The sequence below is a fragment of the Lutjanus erythropterus genome, chromosome 10 (assembly GCF_056507025.1).
Source record: "Lutjanus erythropterus isolate fLutEry1 chromosome 10, fLutEry1.hap2, whole genome shotgun sequence".
Classification (NCBI taxonomy): domain Eukaryota; kingdom Metazoa; phylum Chordata; class Actinopteri; order Lutjaniformes; family Lutjanidae; genus Lutjanus; species Lutjanus erythropterus.
This window is the reverse complement of record NC_139326.1, coordinates 6412268-6436426: the sequence shown is the minus strand read 5'-3', so window position 1 is coordinate 6436426 and position 24159 is coordinate 6412268. Positions and strand designations below refer to the sequence as shown.

General features: G+C 40.8%; 1 protein-coding gene across 5 annotated transcripts; it reads left to right on the top strand.

Moving 5' to 3' along the window:
- Window positions 1-1150: 1150 nt before the first annotated feature.
- On the top strand, window positions 1151-22436 carry sorbs3 (sorbin and SH3 domain containing 3). 5 transcript variants are annotated; one of them, XM_084728056.1, is made up of 19 exons: window positions 1151-1369; window positions 1566-1638; window positions 2284-2417; window positions 2619-2682; window positions 3967-4005; window positions 4099-4186; window positions 5835-5943; window positions 9722-9775; window positions 9940-10047; window positions 10707-10762; window positions 15488-15561; window positions 16164-16225; window positions 17356-17402; window positions 17608-17722; window positions 17837-17962; window positions 18757-18858; window positions 20617-20702; window positions 20815-20921; window positions 21406-22436. In XM_084728056.1, exons 1-19 carry the CDS (start codon window positions 1277-1279, stop codon window positions 21465-21467), a joined length of 1599 nt encoding a protein of 532 aa, XP_084584182.1. In that variant the 5' UTR covers window positions 1151-1276; the 3' UTR covers window positions 21468-22436. The 5 variants fall into 5 exon arrangements, with proteins under 5 accessions (XP_084584182.1, XP_084584178.1, XP_084584180.1 ...); XM_084728052.1 differs by having other exon boundaries at window positions 1152-1369; window positions 16167-16225; window positions 18757-19305; XM_084728054.1 differs by having other exon boundaries at window positions 1152-1369; window positions 18757-19305; window positions 22090-22436.
- The last annotated feature ends 1723 nt before the right edge of the window (window positions 22437-24159 follow it).

Here is a 24159-nt window from a genome sequence, read left to right as displayed (position 1 = left end):
AAAAAGCCTCAGGATTACAACAATTCTGACAAATTATGCTTTATTTGTAAATAAAGAAGAGCACCAGGGAAATAGTCCACAAAAACCAAAAGGTCAAAACAGCAAGTATGAAACTTTAAAATACTGTATAAAAGTGCACTGACATCTGTGACAAATTTTGTTTCCCATGAATTCATGACAATAAAAAAAAGCAAATGATAAATCATTGATTTGATTCACTGAGACGTACATGTATGACTTGTGATTGGTGGAACTTATTATGGGAAGTTATGGGTGTAGGTTGAATTTGCGTTAATTGTTGTGATAGCACAACTTCCTGGAGGAAATGATTTATGCTTTTTGACTTATAAAGCTTGCTTTTAATCTTCCTTTATATTTTTCTACTTGCTATGTTTATTGTTAAGCACCAAAACACAAAGACAAATTCCTCATATCTGACAAGAAGTATGGCAATAAACCTTATTTTGATTCTAAACACTGACATTTCGAACTGTTTAACAAATGCCAAAAAACACTCATGGGTGTCACACAAGTCAATCCAGTCCTGTGTCACAACAACATGCCTTTGGTGCAGATAAGACTTCTACCATTACCACAAAGCACAGGGGCTTTCCCATGACCCCCGGCAACCACCCAGAGAGGAGCAAAGCACCTGATTCAAATACATAGTGTTCCAATAGAAGAGCTGGACCAGCCATCACGGGTGTGGGGGGTGTAAAAAGATCACTATGGCGACCACAAGACCAGTGCTAGCCCTGCTGGACTTTGAGGTTGACATCTACGGCCCCTTCCCAACCTCTGTGGCCCCGGCTCCGCCCCCTGGCTGCAGAATAGGGAGGCCTGGTGAATAGGGAGTTAATGGGCTCATAATGGTGCTCTCCTGTTTCAGTGCCCCCACTCTGCACCTTGAATGAGGCTTTTCTGCAGTCGTGGCAAGAGAGATGATGAAGTGGGTGGAACGCCACTTCCCACTAGTCCTGCTTTAAATAAATTAGGGGCCTTTTCATCACAGGCTCCCCCACAGAGGCCAGCTATTCTCTGGAGAATAGCTGGGCCACTAACAAGTTCACATGACCTCCCCGAGAGAGTGTTGTTTACCCAGAGCCAACAGGACGACATGACAGGAGCAAAGTTCACACATTGTTTTTATTCATCCATATTTTTCCTCTATGTTTAGCAGTGCGCGGAAGTGGTCGGCGATCCAAATGGCTCCCAGATTATCTTCTCCAGGGAGCCCGGAGGGTCCTCTGGTCAGCAGATCCTGACCTCTCCAGAGATGACCCATGAGGTGGTGGTCATCTCCCCTGGACTCCCAACGCCTCCTCTGAGCCCTTTTCGCTCTGCAAGGCTTCCATCTGGAGAGTTCAAGGTAAGCAGAGTAACATCCTGCAGGCTGTGTTTATAACAATGTTGAGGGGGAGTGCATGAATTCAGTAAACAAGTGCTCCTCCCTGTGGAAAAATGGTGCATCACAGGCTATACATTCAGCCGCGGTCATGGACAGTTGACAGCTGCGTTACACTGAGATGCTTGTATTACTGATATATAATTCTGCCTTTCTCAAGGTGTCAGAAATGAATGGAAGTGGACCAACGACTCTCAGCTTTGGATCCTACTATGGCCCCCAACAGTCACATGGTAAGATTGTGATTTTTCTTTTTAATCATATGGGTGCCTTGTTGTAAAGGGCAAAATAAGTTTTCAAGAAACCATTATTAATTAAATGGAGTTTAAAAAAAAAAAGAAGTGTAACGTCACAGTGTTTCAAAAAGTCAAACTGTAGGCTATGTGATAAATTGAACAGGAAGTGTCCGTTGAAGTGGACGTCCTTAAAGAAATTAATTCCAGATCAAATGCAAAACTGCAGAAGGTGTGAAGTTAAAGTGTCAGCTGATATATAAGCATTGAAAAGACTTTCTGTAAATTGTGAACGGCGTAAGTTCTTGGAGTAAGAGGAGCAGAAGGTGATCTGAAAGAAACACACACAGATTGTTAATATCACAGCCATGATAGAACTCTGTAGAAGTGAATCGTACCTCTCCATGTTTAAAGGTAACAGTCAAATTGTGACTTGTAACCACTGAAAGTAGCTGAATTATCATTTGTAGCATCAATGAAATGTCAGCTGACTTTGGTGGTACAGAGTAGCCTGAACTTCTTTAAGGTTTCATGTGATGTGGTAGAGTCTAAAAGCAGATTCATGGCTGCATACGCCACCTGAAATCAATAATAAATTGATACAAACATACTTATTGAGATCTTATTGTTGTGACTTTGACTCAGGTGGACTGTCCAATGGTGTCCAGAGCTCTGCCACTTTACCACGCAGCTGGACTCCCACCAGGGAGGAGAGGCTCATCAAGTTTTCAGGAATCGGCCCTGTGGATGAAACCGGGATGCCCATCGCCTCCAGATCAGTAAGGCAGAACGTACTGTTTGATAATCAGACACTAGCTTTTGATTTATCTGTTTATTTTTTGGGGTTACATTATCAACAAATGTGTTCTCTGCTGATTTGAGCTGACTTTTAATGATCTTCCTATATCCGGTGTGCCGTATTTCTCAAAGTCTAATTCCCCAGAGTTGTTTACCTTCTGCGCCCTGCCTTCTTTTCTTAGAGTGTGAACAAGCCCAGAGACTGGTACAAGAGCATGTTCAGACAGATCCACAAGAAGCCAGAGGGTAAGGGTGCTCCTCCTCCTCCTCCTCCTCCTCCTCCTCCTCTTCTCACACACACAAACACCAGGGAGAATTCCTCTCTGTCAGCGTCAGGTATACGAAGTTGATCCAGCAAACAGATTATTGCAGAGGCAAAATAAGACATGATGAAAGAGCCCTAAAGTCTTATGCCATTTCTGCTTATTAGCTCTGACAATAATCCAGCTTCTTATCTCAGCCCCTCCTAAATCTTGCTGTCCATTTGTCTCTATTACTTGTTGCGTAATAGAATCACATTCCCTGTTATTTGTGTGGCTCATGGCACCATCACAGCACTGAGGTGGTTTGAGTGGATTGTTCTGGATCATTTTGATATTTTCGACTCTCTGTGAGTGATTTGAAGTGCTACCGGTGTTCATTGGTGGAGCAAAGACAGGATTTCTGCATGTTTGAGTGAAATTTTCTCCCAAAATTTTTATTTGACAGCTGCATGACAGCAGAAATTAAAATGCATTTTGTATTTAACAAAGCCATGGCTGTCTGTACATTAATACGTCAATAAAAAGGATCCATTTATATGGTATAAATAATCTACAATGCTTTGCAAGGGGCCATTCTGTATAATGAGTATTTTTACTTTTGATACTTTAATGCTACTAAAGGGAGTTTTTAACTGGTTTTATAACAGCCTCAGTTTATTACTGATGCCTCTATATGACCTACATGAGCAAAGAGCAGAAAGAGAGATAAGCATCAGAGAGAAGATCAGCTATGTCTGTACAGTTATTCTTAATGTCTGCCCCCGGGTCTCCTTGAAAACAGAGGAAACAAGCATGCATTTACATTTTTGCAGGAAAAGTTTCAGTATGTAGTATGTTACCCAGTTAAAAAACAAGCTGGAGGAGAGTTTTATTTAAGAAGTTTTTTATAGAAGTTTTATTTTGTGGGAATTATAGAGGAAAGACTACCACTTCTGTCCACAGAGGGCTCCAAAAATCAACAAAATATGAAAGTTCCCTGTAACAGCTTCAAAGATATAATATGCAACATTTTCTTAAAAATGGTTTACAGTCTGTGCTAAGCTAAGCTAACTGGCTGCTGGCTTTAGCTAACACTATGCATATTTAGAGTGAAAGTATTTTAAACCACTACTTTAAACTCAGCTTTAGATTAGCACTGATGTAGCTTCAGCCAGTTAGCTCAGCTTGTGAAATATGAAAAAGAAAAATATTATATTTTGCTTGATTTAACTATATCAAGTACTACCTTTAAGTCTGAAGAAATCTCTCTGTTTTACTTGTTTATCAGAACTTGAGCTGGACGATTCAGAGCGGTGGTCAGCAGAACGTAAGTAAATCCACCAAAGTCCACATTGTTGTCTGTCCAATTACATAATCAGTTTTACTTAAGACTGATCTGCACTGACCCACTGATCCGCAGGGCTCCAGTTATCTGCCAACACAGAAGAAAGTAATGAAGCAGACAAGAATCTCTTCAGACTAACACCTTATGGAGCTTTACCAGACTGGTGAGTTTATCCTGGTTTGATGTTGCTGCTTGGCTTAGCATATCACACACAGCATGCACTGGAAAGAAGACAATTAGGCGACCTGCCAGTCCATTACATAGTTCCTACAGACAGACTGACAATCACTCACTTTCACACCTCTGGGCAATGTAATAAAGTCTTGAGTCAACCTGAGCTGCATATTTTTTCACAGTGGTAGGAAAATTAATCTGAGGGGCCCATATAGCCAGAACATACGCATGATTGATTTTTTTTTAACAGAGAGATCCATATCCACAAAATTAAAAAAAAAAAGTTTAAATGAGATTGCTGAGATACATTTAAAGTTGAGCCTTAGAATATGTCAACCCGACGTCCTGATTTTAACCAGGACCATCCTGGTTTCAAGCTGGGTGTCTCGAGTCCCGACAGATATCTGTAAACCACTAAAATGTCCTGTTTTTCACTGCAATTAAACAGGTACAAATGGCAGGCACTGCACTCTTAGTTTAGCATTTTGCAGCATCAGAAAGGTAATAGGTCTGCACACTGACTTTTGGTGCGTGTGCAGCAGCACAACATGCAAAACTGAATAGACCGTGTAGATTTTTATGCTGACTTTATTTTGACCCTCACTAATTTCAATGCATGGCAAGTCATTTAATTCTTGAAACGGGCAGAGCAGAGGTGTTCCTATAATTGTACATATATAATTTTAATTTATCCTGATGAAAACATGTTTGGTGAGCACATAATTGCACATATACACTTAAGTGTCCTGGATTAGGAGTTTGAAATTATGGTCTCCCTCCTTTAGATGTGCTGATAGGTAGTTTTTGATGCCTTCAGACAGTACCAGGCTAGCAGTTTCTCTTCTTTATGCTAAGCTAAGCTAACTGTCTTCTGGCTAGCTTCATATCTGAGAGTGGTATCAATCTTTTCTTCCGCTTCTCAGTGTGAAAGCAAATTTCCCTGAATGTTGAAATACAACTTTAATATCTTGCTTTATGTTACTACTGATAGGTAGCTAGAACCAGCAGCCAGTTAGCTTAGCATGAAGACTGAGAACAGGGGGAAACAGCTAGCGTATAAGTTGTGAGCTTTTGAGATGGTTTTTGCTAACTTTGCACAGAGCAAGGCTGTTTCCCCGTTTCCCCGTCTTTGTGCTAAGCTAAGCTACCAGTCTACCAGCATATTTCCCAAAATGTCTAAATGTCACTTTAAGCTCTTGCTTTAGGTCACTACTGTGCCCCTGTACCAATCTTGAAATGTATTTTTTGCATATACATAAGATCTGATCACTAAGATTTATAGAATGCAAATGTTCCCTTTCCATGCATCACAAAAAATATAAAGATGCAGGAAATGAAATAATTTAATGTGTAAATTCAGCTGCTGAAATACAGTATTTTAAATGTTTAGCATTATGTTTATGTATGTACTGTTTTTCTCACCAATATGAATTTAATCCTCACATCAGATAAACACTGCAGGTGACGTTTTATGTGAACACCAAACAAAGCTCAGGCCAGGAGCAGTGGAGGGAAAATGTGTGGAACAGACAAGTTTGGATTTGTTGCTACAGGCTCTCACAATGAAGCCATGATTAAGTTGCTGTCCATGTTGCGTGTGTCTGTGTGTGCGCGTGTGTTGGGGTGTTATGTTTCAGGAGCGAGGATGTAGATAAGCTGTCAGACCCGGGAAAGCAGCACCCTCAACCGAAGAGCATATTCGACTTTGAGCCTGGAAAGAGCACCGCCTCAGAGAGCCACAGCCAGGTAACATCCACACACGCAGTCACAGGTTAAAAATAGGCCGTGATATCATTCAGAATATAATGTTTCTGCACGATTCTTTAACCTCTACATTGTTGCTGGCTCTAATCACTGCAGATCTTTGTGTAGTCTTCCACTGATTTCCCAGTGTGGGGCTCAAGAACAGGTTAGAGGATGGGCTCCTTTTCTTTAAGGATTATAGTCAAAGTCCTCATATTTCATCTTCTCACGCGAGGTAACCTGTGAGTGTGGTCATTCTTCAGTGTACCTGCTGCTCACCACCACATGTGCTCACTTCTTTTACTCGGAGGATCCAAAAGGCTTCCAGCTTTTATTTATTTAGCTTTTCAGACAAGAAAAGACATGATCTAAGTATTTATGTTGGTGTTTCTATCAGGTGTTGTTCTGAAAGCCAGTGACACTTTGACTCATATTTATTTACCTCCAGAGGTGGGAAGGAACTGAGTACAAATACTTCTTCTGACAACTTTTTATTTTTGCTCCCTTCATTTGAACACACTTCCTACTTGTTTCATGTTCAAAAGAGGCTTTTACTTTAGCTGATTCCAACCTAAATGAGCTGGACAATAAAACGTGTATCTGTCAGCGCATAGCATATCAAGCATGATAGACATAACAAGACAAAAATGACATGAAAGACATAAAAGGCGCAGCAAGATAAAAAACAATGTATAAGATATAAGAAGATGACAAAGACATAACAAGTCTAAAAAACAACTTAACCAGACAAAAAAGACATAACAAAATGAAAAACAAGATGAAAGAGATGTAACAACACAAAAAAATAGACATAACAGGAAGAAAACAATGTATCATGATGAAAAAGAGCCAATAGAAATGTTGTCAGAGGGCAACTTTTTTACTTTGAGTACATTTCAGAGCCTGTACTTTCACTTTTACTTGAGTGAAGAGTGCTTCTACTTTTACCAGATGTCTATTCTTACATGAGTATCTGTACTTTTACTTGAGTACAGAATTTATGCCTTTTGCCACCTTTGAGCAGAGGTGGGAAATATTTACATGCAAATACTTCATTACTGTACTTAAATAGAGTTTTCTGTATCTGTACTTTACTTAAGTATTTATTTTTTCTAACTTTTTACTTTATTATTGTTACTTTATTATTATTGATTATTTGTATTTTGCATCATTGCACACTGACTTCCCAACATCAAGACCAAAGGGATGGGACAAGAAAAGATGATTCCTTAGTGTATTAATATGCATAATGTGTGATGAAAAATCATGTTAAAGATGAAAATGGTGTAAAAGAAGTAAAAAGATATGTAACAAATTGAAAAATTATGTAAGAAGACAAATAAAAATAATCCTAAAAGATGTGACAAAACAAAAAAAGACAAAAAAATGACATAAGACAAAAAAGACATTAAAATATTAAAATCACATAACAAGACAAAAAACATGATGTAACAAGATGAAAAAGAAAAGCTGAGGTTCAGTCAGCTTTATGCAGAAACAGCTGGTAAAAATGTCCTTCAGAGGGCGACTTGTACATTTCAGAGCCTGTACTGTACTGTACTCATTTTTACTTGAGTAAAGAAGTTGAATCAGTGCTTCTACTTTCAGCAGAGTCTTTACTTAAACAAGTATCTGTACTTCTGCTTGAGTACAGAACGTGTGTACTTTTGCCACCTCTGTTTACCTCTGGGGATGTAATTTATTATCTTGTGTAATCTGCACTGTCCAGGAGCTGTTATAATACAGTGTGCAGGCGTTTGTATGTGTCTCTGTGATTAAAAACCCCTGGTGTGTTACAGAGCGGTGTCTCTAAAGTTTTTTGTTTTGAAAGGCTCATGCAACAATGTCCCAGATCTGGTGCATTTTGTGCCTTGTGTCTGCGCCTGTGAAAAAAAGGAATCTTTGTTTCCACTCCCCCGCAGGAGCCGAGGTGTCTTGTGATCCGTATTATGGTGTTAACCTCTTGTGGGTTATAATGGCTCGCAGCGTGGAGACTTATTTAATTTCCTCTTTATGACAGCAGCCCATGTTCCATCCCCTGGACAGCATTTTAGAAAAGCAGCGCACAGACCATATCAGGTGTTGCGCTGCTTCACAGTGACATTACAGTCTGTGACTGTGGTGAGGATGACTCGCAGCTGAGGGGAGGGTCTTGGCATTCAGAGAGACACCTTCAGCCAACGTTTTACAAAAAGAAACCCCCTGAAAATGGAGCAGGGGGTCTGTGGTTCTCGCCAGCAGAGCCTTTTAAAGTAATGCTTGATAGAATCAGCTGCTCGCTTTGCGTTTGTAAAGAAAGAGGCTGAAAGTGGTATTGGCTAGCCGAATCAAGTTCTCTATGAAAGAAGAAAGTATGTGGGTGTTTCCTTTTACCTCTGCTGGCCTCTTGACATGCAGCCTGTGTCCACATGCAGCTTGACAATCTGTAATTAGTGTATTGACTTTCCTCCATTTTGGAAAGTCTGTTCCAGCACTAGAAATTAAGAATGCCCTGTTGTCTCACGGACAATAAAAATAGCACCTGAGACACAAAGATACAGTGTCTGGGACAATTCTGGGACATCAGAGAAGTTGTCATTACAACAGCGTTGCAGCAAATTTCCAGATAGCCATCATTTGGATAAAGTGACAGCATGGTGGCAATCTAATCATACTTTCTCACCTAAAAAAGTATTAGAATTTAAAAATGTTAAAATGAATATGTGTTATTCAAGGATGCTTTGTCATAATATCCGTGCTAGAAAAATTGTGTTCTCTTACATGTGCAGCATATGAAAGCGTATAAATAACTGCACCATTTAAAATGTATGTAATTTTGTGCAACCTATCATGCTTGTTTCAGAGAAAGTTTTAATGAGCAGCAGTTTCAGAATGAAAAAAAGAGTTTGTGTAAAATCTGGGACAGTGGAATTGGTTGTTCGTGTGTTACTGTCTTGAAATTGTTTGCACAAAAAGAGACGTGTCCAAACCTTCGACAAAAGGTGACATGCTGTCAGATTTGCTTATTGGTGAAATATTGGTGCTGCCTGTCAGTTGGTCCCAAATTCCTCTAAACACACAATCAAGAAATTGCTAGGGGGTCCCAGGAAAAAAAAACTTGTTGTGGGTCTTCATTCCCACTGTACATGGCAGATTCATTTAATTTCTCTAGAATAATGTTTCCTGGCCCAGGTTTTATGTGTGTAAAGTACTTTGAAGCAATTTGATAAAACACAGGTTTATTTAAGAAGATGCACCATATGTGCACAGCACAAAATAAAGTAATTAAGGTAGTAAAACTTAATTTTAATAGCTACTGGTGACAGCAGCAAATGTGGTTTAATACTACAGGTCACAGAATTCTGACGCCAGCAAAACAAACTTATGGCATTTTAATAAAATAATCAGGCAATAATTGCCCATTCTGTGAGCAACCATGGTCGAATGTTATGTATGCAGCCTGTCATCTGCAGCGCACTGTGGCTACTCCTTTTTTTTGCATTAGCAGCATCTTGGAACCCATCAGCTGTAGTCTGACGACAATTTAGCTTTCTGGATTCATATTTATCTGGTTACAGAGATTACACAAGCAGTAACTTAATACAGCATTTTTTTTTTCAGTGGCCTAAAGGCTCAGTCATCATTGTGTTACCTCATTCGATGCCAGGTTGAGTTGTAATGAAGCGAACCTGAGTATTTGTGGCCCCTGTGTGTCTATGAATAAGATCAGATCAGAGACAATGTTATGACAAAATAAACTTCTGTTCATTGTTGTTGTTTCTTTTCTTTCTTTTTCATTAAGACTCGTTTATCCCCGAAGAAACAGCCTGAGAAACCAAAGTCCCCGTCTATTGAGGTGAGCTGCTTTGAATTTCATTGTCTGCCTTTCTGTATTCACTCCATCCTCATTTCATCTTCTTAATCATTTGAAAGGGACATAAATAGCTCCAAACATTACTTTAGTAGACTGTATTAGTGTTTTAATCTTGCCCTTCCAACTCCATCACTGCTCGGGCTCAGGCCAGTCTGGTCTCTGAGCTGAGCCAATTTGAGGCTGAGCTGGACTCGGAGATCCAGGGCCTGGAGAGGAGACTTTCCCAGAAGAAGCAGCATCGAGGCCGGGGTGAGGTACTGAGCCCCCCTCCTGACTCTCTCTGTTGAAGCATCCCTCCTCCCTCCCCTACCAATCTAGCCGAATCCACACCCTCCCTCCTCCCTCACCTCAGTGAGACCCTCCCTGCTTGCTAGCTTTGACCACGAATGTTGTTTTTCCTCTGTGACTTGGATGATAGCCCTGGAATCCCCTGCCTGCCTTGCACTTGGATTGATCTGCTCTGTTTATCACCTGCCTGCAAATTCCTCCCCCTTCCACTCAAATGCAAAATTTGGCTGCCACAAAAATGAGGAACTTTTGCAATCAAATGCCTTTAAATCACTTTTTTTTTTTTTTGATAAGGTCATTTAGAAATTCCCTCTGCAATCCCACAGTGCTTGTTTAAGAGAGCGACTTGCCATAAAATGTTGTTGATTCTCACGCTGTTCCTGATTCTTGTGTGATTTAATTTGCTTCATGGGCTGTGATTGGACTGAAATCACAGACAGCTCAGACAGATCATGAGTGGTGTTGTTTTTATAGCCTGAGGAGGATAGGACCCAGGGGATTTCTTGCTCCTTTGGGAGTGGTCAGCACCTCTACTTTGTCTGAGTTGTTGTGAGATTTCCTCTGAGCTGTGAGATACAGTGAGCTGCAGGGAACAGACTGGGTTTAATGTTCACTCTGCTTTCAGGAGGCCAGAGGCAGGGATCAAGTAACTGCTCCAAAGACTGTGACTGCAAAGTACAGGTCAGTAACAACATTACTGACAGAGTATTCATGATTTTCAGTAGGTTTTAATGACATCTTCTGCCACATTTTCACCATTTTTCATCATTTTTCTATGATAGATTTCACCAAAAGACTAACTGAAAGTGTTATAGAGTAACTTATTAGGGCCCGAGCACCGAACCGGTGCGAGGACCCTATTGAAACTGTAAAAATTATTCTTCTTATTATTTTTCCTTTTATCCTAAGGTCGCATTTTTGAGGGCCTAAACGTGCTCAAAAAGTCCCAGTTTTTTGCACACTCGTCAGGTCTTGTGAAAAATTCAATATTTTATGGTCGTTACAAAGGGGCGTGGCAAAATGGCTCAACGGCGCCCCCTAACACTTTTCAAAATCGAAGCCCCCAGCTTTAACTTTGCCCTAGGCGTACGAAATTTGGTACACCTATGTATCATGTCGGGACGGACAAAAAAGCCTCTTGGAGTGACCCCCTAAACCCAACAGGAAGTCGGCCATTTTGAATTGTATTTTCAAATTAAGGTCATTTTTGGCCATTTTCACACGTCGTACTTTAACGAACTCCTCCTACACGATTAATCAGAACAGCTTCAAAATCACTGTGTACCATCTAGACTACTTTATGATTAAAAGTTATTAAAAGATCGCGCTATCGTTAAAAGGTGTGGCCGTGAGGTGGCGGCGAAATTTGACTTCTCGCCATGAAAAACAAAATTGCTATAACTTCAGCATAAAAGGTCCAATCTGCACCAAACTTCACATGTTTGATAATAGTCCTGCCCTGAACAGATGTCTATGAAAATATTCCATAATTGTCACAGCGCCCCCTGGTGGCAACAGGAAATGTCATGTTTTACAGTTTGAGGTACTGTTCCCACCACATTCACCATATCTGACTCAAATTTGGTGAGTGAGGCCTTAACAAGTTGGTAATGCTATATTGTGAAGATTATGACGTATCGTCAAACGGCGTTGCGCCGAGAGCGCGGCGAAGTCGATGTTTCGCCAAAACGCAGAAAAGTGGCCTGAACTTCAGTGTCCTTGGTCATATCTGCCTGAAACTTCACATGTGTGTTAATGGTCCAGGTCTGAACATGTGATATGAGTTTTGTTGATGGGCGTGGCCAAATGGCTTGGCCACACCCCTTAAACATCAGCCCCTGTGGCACGTTTCACCGACATGCACGAAACTTGGTACAGATATGTATCACATGCAGACGCACAAAAAAGCCTCTTGGACCCATTGGCCAAACCCAACAGGAAGTCGGCCATTTTGAATTTTGCAGCCATTTTTGGCGTTTTCCACGCATTGGAATGTGAAGAACTCCTCCTACAGGATTGATCAGAACGGGTTCAAAATCACTGTGTACCATCTAGACAACATTGTGATCAAAAGGTATTAAAGATATACGCCCTCGTTGAAGGGTGTGGCCGTCAGGTGGTGGCGAAGTTTGATGTCTCGCCATGAAACACATATTGCTATAACTTGGGCATACATGGTCCGATCCCCACCAAACTTCACAAGTGTCATAGAAGTCCCGGTCTGAACACATCCACGTGACAAGCAGGAGACATACTCACAGCGCCACCTAGCGGCGACAGGAAGCGACGTCGAATTCCTTAAGGGGACGTCAAAAGGCCCTGACAATCACAGAGCCTCTTCGCCCGGGGCGAATCCTGCCACGAGGCCGCGGCCGCCGGCCCCCCGAGTGGCGCGGGTGTGCGAGGGCCCGTAAAACGCTGCTTGCAGCTTTAATATTTATCTTGCATCACATGACAAAGTATCTTCAGGGCTTTCAGTACTGAGTGAGTGTTTCTTTTTTGCTTTTCATTTGTACAGAGTTTTCTGTTGAAAGTGGAGTTCATAGATGGAAATAGAGATCAAGCCACTTGAAATCGAAAAAAACATAACTGAATGTAAATAATGTTGTTGATAGGGGTGTTTAGCAGATCTTAAAGTGAGTTACTTTTATTTTACGGGTTGTACTCACATGCATGGCAGGTTAATGGAAAGGTCCGGGTCAATCACCAAATGACAGACCTCCTGAGCCCAACACCCAGCCTCTTAATCCACTTATGCTGGCCTCACACTACAGGAGTTTCAGGCTGATTTTCCTCAGGATCATCCCTCCTGAGAATCGGAGGAGAAATCTGGCCCGGACCCTTAGGTTGGAACCAGTGTTTGGTCCAGGTTATCCGTCAATGTCAGGGATGTACAGATCCGGTCTTAACACCCCCGATCAGCTCTTAGAATCATTGAGGCCACCCTGATAATTTCAAATGTTTGATTTTTGTGATTTAAAATGTGGATGATTGCATCGGTACAGAATTGAAGAGAAGTGCTGCTGAGCAGTGATATACTTAACCCTTGGAGGAAGTCAGTGTGTTTCCACAACCAAGGTCTGAATTAAATTCTGGGGACATTATTTTATCCCCCAAAAAGTCACTTCTCTGGGGGCTTTCAAAAGACTACAGGAACTTTGAGGGCGGGGCTTACAGAGCAGAACATTTTTGATTAGTTGAGTACTTTGTAGCCACCATTTTTAAAAGTCTGCAGCTGCAAACCAGTTTGTTTTTGTCCATGGTGCTTTGACACATCAACATGGAGTTATACGGGAAAGCATACGACAAGAACAAGTGACGAAGTCAATGCAATGACGCCATTGTACAGCACCATTGTTGTTGTAAAGTCACATGCAAAAATAATGTGTTAAACATAGCCGTTGCTTTTTTTTTTCAGGTAATTTGCCTAATCATTGTGTGTGTCTAGACTGCAGTGGAAACACAGACAACCACGGGCTGAAGGAAACTTTTAGTTTCTGTAAAAAAGTAGTTCCTGAGAAGAAAAGTTCTGGGTACTTTGGATGCAGTAGAGATGCAGTTGGGTGAAAGAAACTTTCTGATCACTTAAGACTGTACATTTTGCGCACTCTGGGGACACTACTTTACTACTACATTTACTACTGCTTTCCAAAAGTACAGGAACTCTGCATGAGCTTGCAGCGTTTGCTGCAAAGCATTTTATTTCAGCTATCATTTTTAAAAATCAGCAGCTTGTTTTTTGTCCAGGGCTTATCGAGCATTTATGCCGTATAATGATGCTTGTCTGGCTCTTTATGGTTTCATTGTGGTACAGTCGCACACAAATATGACGTGTAAAGACAACCGTCACTTTTTCTTTCAGACTAATTTGCCTTATCTTTAGACCACAGTGGAAACACAGACAAAAACGGGCTGAAGGAAGCTTTTAGTCCCTTGAAAAGTAGTTCCCAGGCCTGAAAGTTCTGGGTACTTTGGAAATTTGGCTTTGATTCGTCAAGTTCCCTCCTGCTGTTAAGAAATCAAGCACTGTGATTGGACAGCACAGACATTAAAACTCTGTGGGGTATCTGTTCTGTCAGTTGATCAGGTGACTCTGTGCTGGATTCTGTCAGGAAGCTGTTGAACTTTAACAAGTTTAAGTACAGTATTTGTTACTTCAAACAGCAGGCAGCATTCCACATTTCTCACCATGTGTGTAATGCTTTCTGGGAGGATTCTCGCTGTTGTTTGCAAGGTTGAGTTCATGAGTTTGACCTTTTCTGGCTTAGTGGGATAAGGGGGCTTTTTTTTTTTTTTTTTAAAGAGCCTGTTGCTAAGGATGTGTGAAACTAAAACATACAGCAGCAAGAAATTGTGTGTTTTTCACTGTTTCCTGTCACCTCGACGGAGATAGGAGACAGAAGTTATTTAGCTGTGTGCGTCCAGCTGCAAATACTGGAATACAAAACAACTCTGTCTGGAAACATGCAAATGAGTTCACAGGGAGCCAGGCAGGAAGCTTTGGGCTTTGGATTAATTCTTAACCCAGAAACAACCAGACTCATGGTTCTGATTGTGAATGGAGTTTCAGGGCTGTAAAGTTAATTTAAAGGGACAGTTCACCCCAAAATTAGAAGTAAAAGGTTTCGGAAATATCAGCTGTAGAGATGTCTGCCTTCTCTTGTCTACAAGACTTTTTCAGCACAAAAAATTCTTTGTTGCCAACCCGCCTCCCAGTAAGAAAGAATTAATAAGATACAAAAGGGATGCCTTTTTCTTAGTGAAAGTTTTAACATTTCCATTGCAGAACATTAATTATGTGAATTTAAAGGAACAGAGGAGGATGCTATTAATCCCGCAATGTCGTGGCCACGAGTCTCTCGTCCATGATGCACGCTTCCTCCTGCGCAGTGGTATGGTGTTCCTGCATGACAATAAGGTCTGTGGATTATCATGAGTAACTGGGTCATGATTTCTGAAAAGAGACACTGCTGTTGCCGTCTGAGAGGCAGGCATCTCTGCAGCGAATATCTCTAAAACTCTGCAACTCTCACCAAAACAATCTACGTGGATAAACAGCACCACATGTAGGAGAAAAAATATGTATTTTAGAGTGAACTGTTCCTTTACGCTCCAAACTTTATCTAAACCAGATTTTCAAATCAAGGATAACAGCATGACTCTATAAGCCCTTCTACAAGACTGATTATTTGTCTCATCCCTGTTCAGTGTATAAAGATCAGCAGCTGCAGCCAGATGTGCTGTAATGTAAATCTGCAGGAAAACGTCACACACTGTTTCCCAGTCGATCTGGGCTGTCTGTGCTACAGTGTGCGTGTTTGACTGATGTCATTAGAAACCCTCCATCCTGATTGGGAGACACATTGACTGTAATACCATAAACTAATATTTTCTTCACTTTTTCAGCAATTTATCAGCATCAAAGCAGCAGCCTGTCCATCGTCCTGTTGGCACGTCATCGACCTCTGCTCCCACATATGGTAAACATGGAGTTTCTTCCTTTTTGGCTCTGCAACACACACATGCACACTGTGACTTTCCCACATACTTTTGATAAGAACCCCAGCAGTTATTATAGTCTGCTCATAAGTGGGTTGTGCTCTTCCTCTTCCTTGAACCCACTGACCCATGAAAAGACTCTTGGTTAGCAGGCCTCTCATTCAATCAGGCAGCAGATATTTGATGAAAGCTGTTAGTAATCTAATATATTTTGAAGGTCCCATGATTCTCTTTCATTGCCACTGTTGCTGTCTGCTCTGGTATTTCGCTTTTTAAAGTCAAGGCTGGTTTGAGCACGGAGAGCTTTCACAGCTTTTTCCTATAGAATCAGAAGGTGCTGCAGATGGGCGGGGAGGAAGCCCACAAAAATAGGAAGTGGAACTCGGAAGACCTGATTAAAGATTAGCTTTATCCAATTGTTTGTCCTGGAAATGAGTCCAGCGAGAGCCAGCCTGAATAAGTTTCAAGACCCCTATGGTTGTTAAGGCTGCGACTGCTTTTTTTTTATTGCAATACCTTCGATACCAGGCTGCACGCTTTAAACTCCACTCATATTGTTGCGTCTTGGTGTTTTTTTCCACAGTAGATCGTCTTTCTCCTGCAAATGAGACCATGGCGCTGCCACCTAAGAAAGAGGAGAAGAGGGTATGTTTCTCTGACTTTCTTGTCACTTTAAATGCTGGAAAATCTTTCAGATAGCCATTTTGTTATGTGGTTTTAAAGCTACAACAACACATTTTTACCTCTATAACAGAAGTTCTTACTTTTTACTTGGCCAAGGACCCCATAAAAGATAGGATATATACAGGGGACCCACTCACTTATGTCCTGTGGAATACCAGAGAATGTATTAGAGAAATAAAGGACATGTATTAGAGATATTTGCAGTCAACATTTTGACTTCCCATCCATTTCAATGAAGCCATATTGGAAATACTCCTATGCGTTATCCATAGTCATCCTTAGTTTTGTTTTTTTGTTTTTCATAAGCAAACAAAACCATCCCTGAAAAGATTGGTTATTTCTATATAGTTGTTCTTAATGGCTGCCACCAGGTCAGATTCACACTAAATCAGCTGAAACAAGCCCGTGTTTACACTTTTATGGGCAAAGTTACAGTGAGTAGTACATTAACCATTTGAAAAAACAAAGCAGAAGGAGACTTTTATTTAGATCATTTTATTTTTGTCATTACCTTTTGTGGTTGTTGTGGTGGAAACAGTTGGGCTGTCATGGCATGGATTTTTTATGACTAATTCTGTTCTATTGGTCTTAATTGTAGCATGCTGTCATAAGAGTAGTGTAGCTCCTGTGTAGCAAGAAAGGCTAACGTTAAGCCAATGCTAACACAGGCGTTGTACCATTATCTGTACATCAGCTCCTGTGTGTTTGTATAACCTTTCAGAAGTTTTGTAGTCCAGCCTTGAACTGCAGTGTCTTTTTAAAATTAACCCATCATGGTAAATTTTAATGCAAGTTGTTAAATTCAAACACCAAACGTCATCTGTAATTATTTATCCGTTTTTCAGTTGTCGTTGTTGCTATCATGTTGTTTGCAGGCTGTGGCAGGCACCACATGGCCACAGCTGCAGGAAACACCACTTTTGTCCACAGGGGCCTCCAAAAGAAGCAAAATATGAAAGTTCCTTGTAGAAGCTTTAAGTTGTGGCGTTGTTTTTGTTTTTTGTTATCCGAGCACATTCTGAATTGTTCTCATAATAACTGTGTCTGTTCAGATTTTCCCAAAACACTGAATGATTTGTTTGTTTTTCCAGATGAAAGCGGCGCGAGCCAAGTTCAATTTCCAGGCTCAGTCACCCAAGTGAGTCACAGTGTGAGCTGATATAATAAACAGGCCATTTCCTTCCTTACATAGTCATTTACATTTCTGAAAGAAAAACATTTCAAAAATGTCAAATCAAAAATGCCAAATGCTCTTAATGATTTAAATTCATCAATTTCCATCATTTGATCTATAATCTAATGTATTTTCCTTAAATGTGTCTCATAATCGTTTCTTTCTTCAGGGAGCTCACGCTGCAGAAAGGCGACATTGTTTACATCCACAGGCAAGTTGATGCCAACTGGTTTGAAGGAGAACATCATGGAAGAGCCGGCATTTTCCCCACAACTTATGTGGAGGTAAATGTCCTCATGTGTCTCATTTGATGTAATTTTTCTGCCCTGTTTTTTTTTAGCTGGTAACTTGAAGGCCCTGTGATACTGACTCAAATCTCTTTCTTCTGTCCTTCATAGATTCTGCCTCCGACAGAGAAGCCGACTCCTATAAAGCCACCCACCTTACAGGTGTTGGACTACGGGGAAGCTGTGGCTCTGTTTAACTTCAACGCTGACCTACCTGTTGAACTTTCCTTTCGTAAGGTGAGTATTACAGAGGAGCTGCAACAGAGAGGAAGATGCTGCACCTTCACGTTGAGCTCCTGTAGATGTATCATGTGGTGTGCCATAGTACATTATCTGTTTCCCAGATAATGTACTATGGCACATAATGGGTTACGTTAGGGTTAGGGTAAAGCGTTAGCATAGAACAGGGGTCTTCAACGTTTTTCAGGCCATGGACACGGACCTGGGGGCCAGATGCGGCCCACTGAAAGGTTTCATGTGACTTGTGAGAGCATCATGGAAATTTTAATGACATTAAAAGTCTAGCAAAGACAGTCAATAGCATTTTGCTTACCATTAAACCATTACCAGACTATTATTTTGAAAGGGTTCAGTGCTGTGTCCATTGGTCATGATAATGAACTGAATCTTTTTTCTAAGGCAGCAGCAGTTGTAGCATGGCTAATGTTAGCTGTGTTAGCCTCACCTGCTGCACTTTAATTTTTGTGTCAGTCTCTTGCTGGCGAAGTTACAAAATGATCCATTGTTGATCAGTGTCTGGCTGATCGGCCAATATGTTTCAATAATACAGAGCTAAATTGACAGCTGTTATGGATAAGTACCACACACTGATTTAGCAGGTTAGCTAGCTCACATGATTGCATGAGGATTTATGGGTAGCCTTTTGTCAGTGATGTGTAAATTAAATTTAGGCAGATTTATCTTTGCTATTATTATGTTGGATTCATGCTATTATATTATATTTTCGTCTGTGTAATCTACCTTTTCAAAATTCTGTAATTTTTTTTTTTGTGGGAAATTTTTCTCTTCAGGGTGAGGTGATTGATATAATCCGGCGAGTGGATGATAAGTGGTTAGAGGGGAGGATCTCAGGGACCAGCAGGAGCGGCATCTTCCCGGCCAGTTATGTCCAGGTCAACAAGATGCCCCGCACCAAATACTCCACGGACGACTTCTCACCTGGCCCCATGTCTCCCGTCTCACCTGGACCTCAGAGTCCAGGACGTCCACTCCACTCGCCCTGTCCGCGGTCACCATTGTCCCCTTTCATGCCCACGTCCCTCAGCCCCAAACCTGATCACTCCCCCCTGAAGCCGTCCTCACCTGTACCATACGGCAGCCCAGCATCTCAGTCACGCTCACCCACACAGTCACCCATATCCAAAGAAATGGCCAATCGGTGGCCCCACAGCAGCGCTTCCAAAACTGCTTCACCCACCAGCCAGAACAGCCACTGGGCTGGGACTCAGTCAGTCAATCAGAGCTCTGTGGCTCGAGCTGTTTCACCATCCGCTCAGTCGTCAGCACACAGAGCAGGAGCCACCACAGCGAACACTCCCAGATACACTGACCCCTCACAGGTCTGAGCTCACCGCTGCACTGAGACAGTCACTGCATGTCCGCATGTCCACACACCCGTGGCGTTAGGCTGCTTCACATGGTGAAACTTTAATGCAACTTTAGTTAATTGAAACGGGGGAAACTAAGATGCAGTCGCATTGTGAAATATGTTTGAAACTCAGCCGCAGCAGTTGCAAAACTCTAAACTTTGTGAAACTGTTGTCATGCATCACCCAATTAAACGGCAAAATTGTGTCATATGATGACAGCAGACCTTCCACATTCCACACATTTCAACTGAGGCCTGCACAACAAAGCAAGATTAATTAAGCCAGAGTCTAAAGCCTGAGTTTCAATGTCACAAATTTTTTTGCCATGTACTTCAGGACATATTAACATTTAAAATGTTCCACAGCAGATCATCCACACAATGATGAAACAGCTACTGATGTTTTTATGCTTCACCCTGATTTGCTGTCAAGTCTGTTTTTGCAGAACAAAATTTAGACAACTGATAAGTCTATCTTATTTATCACAGATATATATTTGGTTACTTTGATTTGGCCAAAAAATTAAGTGATTTCCGGGTATACTTTGTCATGAGACAAACTGACAAACTGACAGAACCATGTTTAAATATGGTATTCTGCCAGCATTCTTCTCTTGCCTTACTTGAAGTTGCTATGTTTTAATATAAACTTTGATGACAGTCAGAGATGTTATCTAAAATACAATCATATATCAAGCCACACTTTCATACTAATGTCAGAAGGTGGCAACAAAGACCATTTTTTAAAATGTATTTTTCTTGAATCAAAGCGAGGATGCACTCACTGGAGGCTCATGGGATCAAGCTCTTTGAATGGAGAGTGAGACGATACTGAGTAGCCAGTAGGGGGCGTTTTTTCCTCCAGCAGATCCATAAGCATTAATCCACCAATAGCTTTCCATCTGTTCTCAGGGCAGTCATTATAAGAGACAGTAGCGAGCCAGTGGCAGAAGAAAAAACAATACATCTATACCAATGTTCTCCAGCAAGAAAATTATACAAAATAAGATTAAAAAAGATGCTGCCCATCCCATTTGATATAATAAAGCAAAAAAACAAAACAAAAAAACAGTTATTATTAAAAACAAAACTACCAGTCAAGCCAGCTAATTTTAGTGAAATTAAATTGTGTCACATGAGACAGCCATTATATTTCATTCACATTGCAGCCTGCAACTAATTGCATTAAAGTCTCACTCTGTAAAGCCAGCCTTACTTTTTATGTTGTAAATCATTCTTCAGTTCATAATGCCGCCTGACGTGAGGTTTTTATTTCTTCCAGGCTGCTCCGTCTAATCTGCACATGAACTCCCTGCCACACACACAAGTGCAGAACAACCCTGGTTCAACACTGGCACAACGTCAACCGTGCGTCTGCAGATTTTTGTTTGTTCACATAGTCGCAGTACAGACCGAGTGTTGCCGCTTTGGTGAATTTGTGGCTTAGACCATTTGTTTGTCTGTTTTTTTCCTGTTTTAGATACAAAGCTGTTTACAACTACAAACCACAGAATTCAGATGAGTTGGAGCTCAGAGAAGGAGACATTGTGCAAGTGATGGAGAAATGTGATGACGGCTGGTTTGTAGGTAAGGAATAAAAGAGATTTATTTCAAAGGCTAAATCCATTTATTGCATAATGTTAAAAAATGCTAAAAAGTAGGCAGGGGGCTGTAATTGGGATGGGGAGGTGATAGGAGTGGGATGTTTAAGACAGGAGTTGTCCACATCTCCAAAACTCTGTAAGTCACACCAAAAGAAATCTAGATGGACACATAGCACTACAGGCTAGAGGAAAATATATATATTTCTATTTTAGGGTGAACTTCCCCTTTAAAAGTCACCAGACTGTAAGAAATAAAGTTTTTTAAACTCTTCTTTTTCTGATGGAGGACAGTGAGAACCCTGCTTTTGCTTTGCAGTCATTTATTTTTGAGGGCTCTAGTTTGGAAAGTATGGTGTCAGCTCGCCCTCTAGTGGACATCATGAAATATTGCAGATGTAATTGGCACAACTGAACATTATTTTCTGTTAGAATATAGTCATACACTTCTTTGTTTCTCTGCTCTGTAGGTACGTCAGAACGGACTCGTGCTTTTGGGACTTTTCCTGGGAATTACGTGGCACCGGTTTGACCTCCCCACTTCCCGCTTGCCCACATCCACCCGGACTCATAAGAGCCCGACCAGTCACCTCCACTCCCTCCAACAGATCCTGCTTTCTTTGACACCCCGGCGTGTTTCTTCATCCCATTTACCCACCACACTCCTACATCTGGTTGAGTCAGACCTGCATGTTCCCTCTGTTTCCCAGAACAGAGGTGAAGGCAGGGACATCGAGTGGTTTCTCACCTCACCCCCCTGCATGCGTGCATGTATGTGTGTGTGTGTGTGTGTGTGTGTGTGTGTGTGTGTGTGTGTGTGTGTGTGTGTGTGTGTGTGTGTTTTCCACTGAGACTTGCAGAGTGTTTTCACACACACCACTTGAGAGGAAAGAATGAATGCTGATGATACTGTTTCAGATGCAAAGAATGGAGTTTTTTGTTCCACTAAGTATTTGCAGCTGCAGGAAATTTGCATTCCTTCCCACTGGACAGCTGAACAGTTCCTTCTGAGGTCCTGAGACAGTGTGATGCTGCATTCAGCTCTTTGTCACCACAGTGCCATCACAGACCACCGCAGAGAATATTGAATTAGGGTGGCACATTTTTCCCTGACATTTCAACGGATTAATGTTTCCTTCAAATATCTTCCTCAGATTTTCTTTCAGATCTCTGAAATCACCCGGGACAAGTCTGAAGAAACAACTCTGAACATCTGTAGATATGAGCTTAAAGTAAAGAGCAGTGAGGGCTCCAACATGGCGGGAAGAGTAAAAATGATTAATGCATGCGATGGTCTTACAAGCAAGTTTTTCATCAGAGGATATTTGGCTTTTATATGAATGACGTTTGTTCCTCTTAAAGGGATAGTTCAGTTTTTTTGAAGAGTGATTGACTGAAGTACAATACTTACCCATAGTCAGTGTAATATATACAGTAATAATAATACTAAAAATAATAATATTCATCTTCATAGAGCACTTTTCAAAATGAACGTTATGAAGTGCCTCACAAGGGCAGCAAAAGACAAGCAACTCCTGTTGTTCTGCAAGATTAAAATATCTGTTTTTGCCAAAAGTTAAAGGTTGTTTTGGAGTGAGCAATATTTGGCTTATGTAACGTCAGTATGTAAGAAAATATTTTAAACATAGCATACACTTAAAGTAGCTTTCTTCACCGGTACTCCTGCTGCTTCTCCAAACTAGGACCATGTCAACTGCTACTACTGTTACTAATACACTGACTATGGATAAGTACATCATACAACCCCGCTTCAAAAAATCCAAACTATCCCTTTAAGTCATGGAGTGGGATGCCAAAGGTGACAGTAAAGAGGTAGATCATGTTCTGTTCTGAAATGTCATAGAAGTTGCTTTGCTCTGAAATTAAATTTCAAACCTCTGTAAGTTTGTACAAGATCAGCTCTAAGTTAAATCTCGACAGATCCTCCACAGCAAATGGTTGAATGATCTTCTGAAGTATTTTAAGTAACGCTGTACTTGCCAAATCTAACCTTTCATGACATTTCTCTTTTAAATTTTCCACTGAACAAACTTAATGCCTGGTTTTATAATGTTTTCTGTGCTTACGGGGTTAATTAACACGCTCACTGACAGTATTTCCACAACCACTTAGCCTACTGTATGTTTGTATCAGTGCAACCTTCGACAAATGTGGCCTTTCTAGGCCTTGTTAGAAAATCCTTATCATGAAGTCATTTCGCAATTTTATATGATATATTCATGATTTATTTCACTGTAAAAATGAATCATATTCTGTAACCACAGGAGATGATTGTACAGATTGTAACCTTTTATCAAATTGAAAGTATAATATATATTTGCTTATAAAACAATGTATTTCATGTCTATGGTACGCAATTTTTTAAAAAGCAATTAAACATTACAGAGTGATACTGAGAGAAGCTTTTGTTTATGTGTTTATTCTGTTAAATGCTTTTATGTCAACTCAACAAACTCTTTAGGTAAGTACTGACTGCAGCTGACGAGCAGGGAAGAGTTGCAGCCAGAGACATATTATACAGAGACAGACGAAACACTGACCACTTTAGCTTGTTGCTGAGAAGAAAACATTTATTTCCCAACCAATCTCATTAAGTGGTATTACATTTAAGGGTTTATGATCTGTGTGGAGTAAATTAGAAAAAAAAAGACAAAGTTTTTTTCTTTACCACATAGATCTTTTTTTTTTTTTTTTTTAACATATTCACTTAGTGACTCACTTATTATGTAGGCCTACACCTGCCATAACATCTGTACTGACCACATAATGTCAGTTTTTGGTGACACTGTCAGAAATTTGTAATTTAAAAAATATGTTTATCATTGCGATAAAATTTAAAGCTAAAGTAAAACTAAATTATTCTGAAATATGTCTTAATTTCTTTCCTTTTCATTTAAATACATGAGTGGAACAGAATATTAAAAATAGAGCACAACTAACAGAACATTTTTAATTAAGAAAAATGGTAAAGCATACATAAAATGCTGCCTATAAGTTTCACCATTTAATCATCGACCTATCCCCACCTGTGACGCCAGGTGGAAGCGATTAACCTTAATGAATGTAGCTTGGAGGACAGAGAGGTGAACTACATCTCAGGTGTGGCTCCGGTAGGAGCGCGTGCTGCTGTGCCGCGCGCCGTCAGCAGGTGGCGCGCGGACACAGGACGCAGCCGCAGTGAGTTTTGGGATAAATGGCTCAAT